The sequence below is a fragment of the Sparus aurata genome, chromosome 1 (assembly GCF_900880675.1).
Source record: "Sparus aurata chromosome 1, fSpaAur1.1, whole genome shotgun sequence".
Taxonomy (NCBI): Eukaryota; Metazoa; Chordata; class Actinopteri; order Spariformes; family Sparidae; genus Sparus; species Sparus aurata.
In genome coordinates this window covers 28,581,035-28,591,851 of record NC_044187.1, presented here as the reverse complement: position 1 = coordinate 28,591,851, position 10,817 = coordinate 28,581,035, and the positions used below count along the sequence as shown (strand labels likewise).

The following is a 10,817-nucleotide window of genomic DNA, read 5'->3' as shown; positions in this document are numbered from 1 at the left end:
GCCCACGCCCTGTATCACTTCATTCAGCTCTATTATGTAGAGTTATATGATCTCATAATGTGAAACTGACGCCATCTGGTGGTCAGAAGTGAAACGCAACACAATGTGATGCATACTGCATAACATCTGTTCAACGTCTCTTTAGTAAATAGAAGTATGCGATGCATTTGAATGAATTAACGCAGTCTTAAGACACCAGCAAAACACTGATACACACTGTTTGTAAACTCAGTGGCTCGGCTCTAAATGGTAACCTTGCCCGACGTTGAGTCTAGTACGGAAGCCGAACATGATCAAACGGATCAGCCGGCTTGGTTGCAAGGCATGCAATCTCTGTCACATACCAGCTAGCACAGCAATCGCACAGATCCTCTGAGAGCCGAAGTTCACATTCAGCGACGCAGATCGCAGTCTTATTTGATTTAATGTTAGTTGTTATAGCGTAGCTGCACTGTTGTCTATAGAAATATAGATCTACCACATCGGAGTGACCAGGTAAAACCTTTCGCGGTACTTTCAATATGATGCTAGCTAGTCATGCTACTGGTAGCTGCCGGGGTTGAGATGCGACTGCTCTGTTATGACTATTATCACGCTCCGTTTGCGCCGTCTTTGTTGCTTCGATTGAAAACACCACTTTGACAGCGCAACGCGGCGTCCCGTTTGTTAGCGTGTGATGGCGTTTTGCAGCTGTTTTCTGTGTGGATGTTGTAACTATGTGTTATGTATCATAGCGACGCTAAGCTAGCTCGCTATCTTGAATGAGCCAGACGTTTGCGCCTGTGCAGTCTGGGCCTTAGGCGAAGAGAGGCTGATTAGATCGCAGCTGATAGTTGATGTGGCTACTTGTTCGTGTAACTGTAACTTAGTGAAGGTTACTTTCGGGTTTCATGTAACTTAACAGCGAGCCAGAGAAGGAGGATGCACACAAACACGAAAGCGTCCACGGCAGTGATTTTTCTAACGTTACATTGTAGACAAATATTTAGAATTAAGGTAAAAAAAATAAATAAAATAAGACTGAAGTAGCCTATTGTGAGGTTACCGGTAGGGTTTGACAGGTTGCTGCTAATAGCACGTTTTGTTTGTTAGCCACATCTGTATTCGTTACTGCGTAGCTAACGTTACCACTACGTGATTTGACTTGTAACGTGCGGAAGGCTGATGTCCCAGGTGGGGCTGTGAGTTATGTGCAGTGCACTCTTCATAAACAGGTAATATGTGTGTGTTTGTGTGTGTTGTAGGATGGAGTGGCAGCCAGATGAACAGGGTCTGCAGCAAGTGCTTCAGCTACTCAAGGACTCCCAGTCCCCAGACACAGCAACACAGAGAGCTGTGCAAGAAGTATCCTTAAATATGTGCATGTAAATGTGCGTGTGTAAATGTGTGGGTGTGTGTGTGTGTGTGTGTGAGGGAGAGATAATGAGAGCGAGAGACAAAGGTGTGAGATTTCGCTTCTGCCACGAAAGCCTGTGTGCCAAAGCTGGTGACAACAAAAAGCTGACTGGGTGTGTTGTCGTGCGCAGCTTGTGATTGATTGTGATTGTGTATTAATTCGAATCTCAAACAGCAACACAAGCTATCGGAGGGATGTGTGAGTTTTCTCTGTGTTGCATGGACGGTTGCTCTCCTTAACGGAGCCTGCAGAAACTGGAGCAACTGAACCAGTTTCCAGATTTCAACAACTATCTCATCTTTGTCCTCACAAGCCTCAAATCCGAGGGTACGTACATGCATGTTGAAAATGAGGATGCCTACAATAGAACAGCTTTTTCCTCACACACTGAATAGGTGTCCTAACTTTGCTTGTTCCCTGCAAATGTCTCGGTGTCTAATCTTTTCTTTCCAGTTTTTGAAATGTATTTACGCTCTGCCTCTCTGCTGCCTTCCCTCTCAAGACGAGCCCACTCGCTCTCTCAGCGGTCTGATACTGAAGAACAATGTTAAGGCTCACTACCAGAACTTCCCTCCCAACGTGGCTGACTTCATCAAACGAGAATGCCTCAACAACATCGGGGACCCCTCGCCGCTTATCAGAGCTACGATCGGTGGGTGTTTGAGCGAACGAGAGGGGATGGGGAAAGAGAGAGCAAAGTGTTGGTTGTAGTTTCTAGCCAGTGTGAGTCAGACTACTACAGTATGTAGGTGGGTGAATTTTTGCAGGTAATGTGGCTGCGTGGGAGCCAGTGCTGTGTTTTTCAGATGTTTTAAATGATTGGATACGATGACAGGTTTACTTTATAGTTACTCCTAAATGTCATGGCCAGATTTATCTTTAACTACATTTTTTCTCATCTGTCATAAAGGTATCCTGATCACGACCATAGCCTCCAAAGGAGAGCTGCAGACCTGGCCCGAGCTGTTGCCTCAGCTCTGTAATCTGCTCAACTCCTGAGGACTATAACACCTGCGAGGTCAGGCTCGCCTGCCTGGACACACAAATGACTTTTATAATGTTAATGTAACGATTGGATTTTTGTCTTTTGCTTTTGTCTTTAACACTCTTTCTTTAATGACTTTTCTCTCTGCATTTCAGGGTTCATTTGGAGCTTTGCAGAAGATCTGCGAGGATTCATCAGAGCTGTTGGACAGTGATGCCCTGAACAGACCTCTCAACATCATGATCCCCAAATTCCTGCAGTTTTTCAAGCACTGCAGCCCAAAGATCAGGTCAGTGAAACGCCAGTCCTGTGCTTTTCTGACTCTAACTTTCCTGATCTACATACACTTTATCTGTCCTCCCGAGCTTTTCCACCTTGACGCTCTCTGTTTAAACCATCATCATAGATCCAAGTCGTTTGTCTCTCTCTCAGGTCCCATGCTATAGCGTGTGTGAACCAGTTCATCATCGGTCGAGCTCAAGCTCTAATGGATAACATTGACACCTTTATCGAGGTGAGCACTACAGGATTATGTTTCTGTTGTCATTTCCATTGTTTTCAAACCTCCCTCTCTCACATGTAATTTCGTTGTAGTCATAGGGCTCACCTTTAATGCTTTTCAGAGGTGGAATGTGTAACGACGTCTGTTTTGTGTTTATGTCGTACATATTTTATGTCCATATTGAATCACATTATCCGGCTGTTTGCTACCTCTGTGCGATATTTGGTATCTGCAATGCAGGAAGTTATCTTTAAAGTCAGGCTGAGCCATCTTCTAAGCTTCTGCCGTTGCCATGGTAATGGACTTCCAAATCAGTATTCGAAGGAAGGAGACATTGCAGCGGCTGCACAGAATACGAGTGTAAATACTGATAAAGAGAGCAAGAAATGAAGCTCCTCTATTGGGATTAAGAAGTCTGAAACCCCCTACACCCATCTCTCGATTTTAACATTTTTGGGACAGCCCTACTATAATGTAAAAGAGGTTAACTGGACCCTGAAACCCTCTTCAGGTCCTTTGTCAATATGTGAATGTGTCACGACCAATTGAAGAGCATGTCAAATGGAGTTTGCTTCTGTTAACTTTCCTCTCCTGGCATCTTTGGTACCCAGAGCCTGTTTGCGCTGGCTGGCGACGAGGACAGCGAAGTGCGGAAGAACGTGTGCCGAGCTCTCGTCATGCTGCTGGAAGTGCGCATTGACCGCCTCATCCCGCACATGCACAGCATCATCCAGGTGAGCGCTGGACTCAATCTTACACACCACTTTACAAAGAAAGCCTGGGTGATTCTCCCTTCGTCCTTCCTCTGCCTCATCATTGCCTCCTCTTGTTGTCTGTCACCAGTACATGCTGCAGCGGACCCAGGACCCAGATGAGAATGTGGCTCTGGAGGCCTGTGAGTTCTGGCTTACTCTGGCTGAGCAGCCCATCTGTAAAGAGGCCCTGTCTGGCCACTTGGTCCAGTAAGTGACAGTTGCATTGTTGGACAGGGTTAGGTTGATGACAAAGGAGTAAAAATCAAGTTTTGTATACATTTAATCTGTGTAGTAACGTGGTTGTCTGTCTCTCTTTTTTCAGACTGATACCTATCCTGGTAAATGGGATGAAATACTCTGAGATTGACATTATTCTTCTAAAGGTGAGCCCCCCGCCCCCTTAGATAAATCACTTGTTCCTCATGCAGACACCCTGCTTCTCTTCTTGTCTCCTCCTTTTTACCTGTGTCTGCTTTGCATTCACCTTTCTCTCTGTTGACCTCCAGGGCGACGTTGAAGAGGATGAAGCCGTTCCCGACAGCGAGCAAGACATCAAGCCTCGCTTCCACAAGTCCCGCACCGTCACTCTGCAGCACGAAGGAGGGGAGGGCGAGGAGGGGGAGGACATCGATGACGACGAGGACGACGACGATGATACGTTGTCGGACTGGAACCTGCGTAAGTTACAGACAGATATGCACCTTTTTCTCTTTAAGGGCATTCCTGGACCTTTAACATCTTCCCAAACATAATGACAAAGAATAGTATTACAGTTTCAAGTGTTTAACCATGATTGTGGTCCCCCTCCCCTAGGGAAGTGTTCAGCTGCAGCTCTGGACGTTCTTGCCAATGTGTTTCGTGAGGAGTTGCTCCCCCATCTCCTGCCCCTGCTCAAAGGCCTGCTTTTCCACCCTGACTGGGTCATCAAGGAGTCTGGCATCCTAGTGCTTGGGGCTATCGCTGAGGGTGAGACGATGCACACACTGAATATTCCTGTTGTTACTGCCTGAGATAAGGAACAGAACAGTAAGGAACAAACAGCTTTATAGTTGCTTTAGGTTGATTTTGTAGCCTTTTGGACAGAACCAGACTGTCAGTTTCCCCCCATTTCCAGTCCTTCTGCTACCTAAAGCTAAACAGCTGCACATGGTGGCTTTATATCACATGTATAGCTGTGAGAAAGCAAAAAAACACATTTCCCAAAATGTTGCACCTTTCCATCCAAAATGTGTGAAACCTTTTTCTCCTTCCAGGCTGTATGCAAGGTATGGTACCTTACTTGCCTGAGCTCATCCCCCACCTAATCCAGTGTTTGTGTGACAAGAAGGCTCTGGTCCGCTCCATCGCCTGCTGGACCCTTAGCCGATACGCTCACTGGGTGGTCAGCCAGCCCCCCGATGCTCACCTCAAGCCACTCATGACCGAGCTGCTCAAACGCATCCTGGATGGCAATAAGAGGGTACAGGAAGCAGCATGCAGGTACAGCTGTTCTTCTCTCTGTATGTTTGTCTCTCCTATGTTCTAAGCCAGTTTTAATTCATGAAACCCTCTAACCAATCTTATTTATCCTACAGTGCGTTCGCCACCCTGGAGGAGGAGGCGTGTACAGAGCTGGTGCCTTACCTGAGCTTCATCCTGGACACCCTGGTTTTTGCTTTTGGAAAATACCAGCACAAGAACCTGCTCATCCTCTACGATGCTATCGGAACGCTGGCCGACTCCGTGGGACACCATCTCAACCAGCCTGTGAGCAAAACATTCACACACACAGCGTGTGTAACATTGAAATTGTGGTGAAGGAATGAATGAATCACAGGCTTAACGTTTTTAGGAGTACATCCAGAAGCTGATGCCTCCGCTGATAGCCAAGTGGAACGAGCTGAAGGATGAAGACAAAGACCTCTTCCCTCTGCTCGAGTGTCTATCGTCCGTTGCCACGGCACTGCAGAGCGGCTTCCTCCCGTACTGCGAGCCCGTCTACCAGCGATGTGTCACACTGGTCCAGAAGACACTTGCTCAGGCTATGGTGAGTTACGCACAATTGTCCACAGAGGCAGTTTATGTGTCTGCGGCTTTACGTATAAATGACACTCGATGGCATTGCACCATCTTTGACGTATTCTCTCCATCTTCTTTTCTGTGTGTCTCAGATGTACAGCCAGCAGCCAGACCAGTATGAAGCGCCCGACAAGGACTTCATGATCGTGGCTCTGGATCTTTTAAGTGGCTTAGCTGAGGGACTCGGGGGCCACGTGGACACGCTTGTGGCCCGCAGTAATATCATGACTCTACTTTTCCAGTGCATGCAGGTGAGGAGAGCCTGTGTGTGCGCGTTAGTCTGTTTACTTTTTGTTGTTACCTCTCACTGTCATTGGCAGAATCCACCATACCTTGCTGGATTTAAATTGCCTGCACAATTCACAGAAAACGATTAGAGATTGTACTCTGTCTCCTGGAGTTGAGCATTAAATAGCCACGATCAAAACATATAATTACTGTTAATATGAACAGCTGGTAAAATAAACGTTGGTTTTAGGATCTTGAATTGCTTGAATTTTAAGGCTGTACGGAAGCCAAACAATGCATGCATCTTCTTGAGTGTAAGTAATAGAACTCATATATAGAGGTCTCCCCTTTCAGCCATAACCATCCTACAGCTGTATTTGTTACTGCTTATGCAAACTGAACCTTTCCCTATTGCGCTGCTTCTCGTTAAATTTGTTGGTGGCTTTTGTTGAGAAGCAGCTGCAGGAAGAGCGCCGTATTAATCAAATATTTTAATGCTGGCTGCCAATGATCACTACAAACTGCGTCAGCAAAACAAAACAAGTCATTCATCAATGCTTTTAGTGAGCTGAACATTTAAAAAAAAAACTTCTTGCCAGACTAATGGAACAAGGAGAAGAGCCACAGTGAGCTGTTAGTTGTTCCACTGGCCAAATCTCGAGGTCTGCTGACGGTGTGTGTTCACATTCTTTCTTTGCTTCTCTGTCTCTTTTGTCCCAGGATACGATGCCTGAAGTAAGACAGAGTTCATTTGCACTTCTGGGTGACTTGACTAAGGCCTGCTTCCCTCATGTCAAACCGTGTATTGGTAATTATCTCATTGTCTCTTTCTCTCTCACACACGCACGCACACACACACAAACACACACATACACACACACACACACACACAGAACAAACATAATGTTCCCCCTGGTTGCATCTCATGCCTTGGCCACACTGCACGATTTTCAAAGTCGTCAGATCGCTGTGTTGTTCACACTACACAACTTTCTGCTGTGTCAGGAGTCTTATCGTCATTTCGCCTTGCACAGTACTTGACTGATCAGAAACCGGGGGTCACACATAACAAGATGTACATGTGAAATGTGACACAGGAATGATGTGGTTAAACAAGGAAGCAAAGAAAAGAATATGGGTGAGAGGACAGAATCAGATATGCACGCAGCAAGGAGTGTTTTTGCACTGAAAATGTGAAACTGCCTGCTGGTGTTGCGGTTCAGGAAGGACGACACAATAACAAATACTAAACAGCTTGTATGTATGCATTCTGATTGAAACTATAAGCTGGTCGCTGGTTCGATTCCCCTGGTCTGCATGTCAAAGTGTCCTTGGGCAAGATACTGAACCCCAAGCTGCTCCTGATGTGCTGGTCGGCACCTTGCGTGGCAGCCACCGCCATCGGTTTATGAATGTATGAATAACTGTAAGTTGCGTTGGACAAAAGCGTCTGCTAAACGTTTTAAATTGTAAATTGGACGACGGCAGAAGAAAGAAATGAGAGGAGTGCGCACATTGGCTGTAGCTCGTGCCTGGCTCCCCGACCCGTCTCTGACTCAGCCAGATATGTAGCCTGTCTGTCGGTGAAATGCTCCCGAGTGCCGGGATCACATTTGAGCAGCGTGTCTGCTCCGTCTCTGATCTTTGTCTGCGATCGGGGCTAAAATCTTGACGTGTGAACTTAGCTCAATGTGATGATATTTTTTTCTTATGTGTTTGTTCTGCAGCTGAATTCATGCCTATCCTCGGGACAAATCTTAACCCAGAGTTCATCTCTGTCTGCAACAATGCTACATGGGCCATAGGAGAGATTTGTATGCAGATGGGTGAGTTTGGCAAATCTGCTTATACGTGATGCTTTGAAGTGCTGGTGCCGTTGAATATGAGATGTCTTGATGTGTGTGTCTGACTTTATCTCACTTCTCAACAGGAGTGGAGATGCAGCCGTACATCGCTATGGTCCTGAACCAGCTGGTTGAGATTATTAATCGGCCCAACACTCCCAAGACCCTGCTCGAGAACACAGGTATCATGATTACCCACATATACTTTATTATGCTTATTTTTAAACAGATTTTTGTTACATTTTAGGAGTGACAGTTGAAAATCAGCAGCAGGAGCATTTAGTCATCCACATGGGAGAAAATAGCCCAGTTAGCATCAGGATCCTACACACACACTGTTCTAACAGAAGTCCTGTATCCCGTCTGTCCTTCTCCAGCCATTACCATCGGCCGACTGGGCTACGTGTGTCCTCAGGAGGTTGCTGCTATGTTGCCACAGTTTATCCGACCTTGGTGAGCGACTGTTAAATCTCTTTTTCTGAGTCTTTAATTCCCCCCGTGCCTTGACATCTTTGTGGTGGCATTTAACTAACAACATCTGCACACACACAGTCAGCACTGGCAGCTGTCATATATCACATGTTCAGGAGGCTCCCTCTCATCCTCTGCGGTCTTACCACATCACATGGTATCCCTTTTCTCTCTCCACTCTGCATGTAATTATTTTATCCAGACGTGCAAGAGACTTTTGCAGCATTTTTTCCCCATCAGATAATAGACATTCTTTTCGTCTAGGGTGTTTCTCACTTTTTCCAAGACCCTTGCGTTTTTGTGTGTGATCCCATTGCTGCGGAGCACAATCACAGCATTGCAAGGACTGCAGTATTGACATTCTTCAAATATATTCTTGGAATGATTTGAATCAGCAAGTTATGACAATGAAACACTGAAGTCTGTGAGTTTTTCTCAAGCTTAGGAAAAGACAAATGTCCTTTCGCACAGAAAGATGTCACCATTTATGTCATCTCACTTGTTCTAGTTTTGTAGATTTAATAAATTTTCTCTCAAATGTCTTGACTAGAAAAGACAATTCAGTCTTGAGTGAGTGACACTGGAATTTGTGATGGGTGTTAATTGATTAGTTATTGCATGCTGCAGGTGTACGTCTCTGCGGAACATCAGAGACAACGAGGAGAAAGACTCTGCCTTCCGCGGGATTTGCATGATGATTGGCGTGAACCCAGGAGGCGTGGTGCAGGTGAGGCATTGTACACCGCAGGCTTTAAGTCACTGCTTTCACAGTCTGTGTTATTGGCTGTAAGCCACAGATGTTTTGTTGGACTTGATGTACTGTTTAAACCTTCTTTCTCTTTGTTCAGGACTTCATCTTCTTCTGTGATGCTGTGGCCTCCTGGGTGAATCCTAAAGACGATTTGAGAGACATGTTCTACAAGGTGAGGGGGATCACTGGGTGACATTGGTGTGTTGATCAGGAGTAGAAACGAAGTCCAGGTTTTTGTGTTTATGCAAACAGTACCATCCAAAGGCTGATTTTAAGTCACCATGAATTCACCACACTCCTCCTGCTGTGTGAGTCATGCTGAGGTGTAGAGACCTTGGGCGAAGCTGAGTGTGCTCATCTCAGTTTTCTGCTGCTTAGCTCAGCAACACAGACACTGCTCTTGTTCTTCAGAGAAATTAGGTGAACACACTCCCCCTTTAGGTGCAAAAAGGACAAAATGCGTGCAAATTTAGCGTCAAATTCACTGCAAAATCCACAGATGCATCTATACTTCTCTAATACTTCAATAATACTGTTTTTGGGGCATTTGAACAGGGTGTTGACAGCAGGATAAATCCATTGTAGGCCAAATTAACCAAGTGATCAACCCTCTTCTGTTCTCACTGTCTTTGTACTATTTCTGTTCCAGTTGACGTTGACTTTCACGTTTAAGTAAGCACCATCAGCGTTTTGAGACAAAAACATTTTTCTCGCCCCAAAATTCTGCCACTGTTTAGCCATCAAACAGTGGTTACATTTTGAAAATAAGTAAGATGGAGATTAAATTCCACAGGCGCCGCACAGTGCACAGTTGTTATTTCAGCCTCGTCACAGTCTAAAAACAAATTATCAAAATAGACACATTTCGAACCAGAGATATCACCTATTTTATTCCACACATTCTTCTTCCTTTTCACAACCTGGAGCCTACTTTACCCACAATGCAAGTGTTATCACTGGAGGCAATTTATTAGATTACATGCAGCTTCCTCTGGAGCCACAAAAGGCTTTACACTACTTTCTTCACATGTGAAGTAAGTACTCCTCAGGACCTGTAAACACACTTTATGTGTAAAATTGTTGGAGTTACCCTTTAAGATTTCTTGACACTGTGCCTGATATTGATTTCTGTGCCTGTCTTCTGCCCTTTCCTGCAGATCCTGCACGGTTTTAAGGAGCAGGTCGGGGAGGAGAACTGGCAACAGTTCTCAGAGCAGTTCCCCCCTCTGCTGAAGGAGAGACTGGCAGCGTGCTATGGCGTTTAGATTCTCTACACCCACCCAAGAGGTAACACCACACGCGCCACCATTTAAACTCAATTCAAAGGTTTGTGAACGATCATACTGAAGTTTGTGTCCACTCTCCCATTTTCTCCGTCCTCCCAGGTGAGCCAGCAGGAGGAGGGTGAATGGGAAACTCATCCATCTGTGTATTGCACTGCCCAGATCTGGGGGGAGGGAGAGGGACGCTATTGGCCGCTCCCCCTGACGGACGGCCCCCACGCCCTATGTGTTTGTCCATAGAGGGAGGGTGGGCGGGTGGGAGGGAGGGACAGAGGGACACCTCTAGATTAACTAGGCAGGGACCCGACACAGAAAAACTAACTGGTAGGGACAGATAGAGAGGGACAGAGAGAAGGACATGAAGGAGAGAAGGAGGAATAGATAAGTTGGTAAAGAGTCGAGCACAGAGAAAGTTCAGGGGAAAGAGAGGGAGGGAAATCAGTGAGGAGGCAGGGAAAAAGAGCGACAGAAAGGTCTGTTACTTTGCTGGGAGGACAGGGATAGTAGAGATTTTAAACGGGATTCTTAAACTTAAGAGTAACCA

At 45.8% G+C, this 10,817-nt stretch overlaps 1 protein-coding gene across 1 annotated transcript; it reads left to right on the top strand.

Moving 5' to 3' along the window:
* Positions 1–213: 213 nt before the first annotated feature.
* On the top strand, positions 214–10,514 carry tnpo2b (transportin 2b). Its single transcript, XM_030435998.1, is given in 25 exon segments — positions 214–495; positions 1,245–1,344; positions 1,648–1,723; positions 1,899–2,048; positions 2,307–2,392; positions 2,394–2,414; positions 2,537–2,670; positions 2,814–2,895; positions 3,495–3,617; positions 3,727–3,845; positions 3,961–4,021; positions 4,145–4,316; positions 4,452–4,604; positions 4,892–5,117; positions 5,213–5,384; positions 5,470–5,664; positions 5,789–5,947; positions 6,645–6,732; positions 7,652–7,750; positions 7,855–7,950; positions 8,146–8,221; positions 8,867–8,966; positions 9,088–9,162; positions 10,148–10,277; positions 10,376–10,514. Coding segments are annotated over 23 exon segments (2,670 nt in total). The 5' UTR covers positions 214–495; position 1,245; the 3' UTR covers positions 10,256–10,277; positions 10,376–10,514.
* Positions 10,515–10,817: the final 303 nt, after the last annotated feature.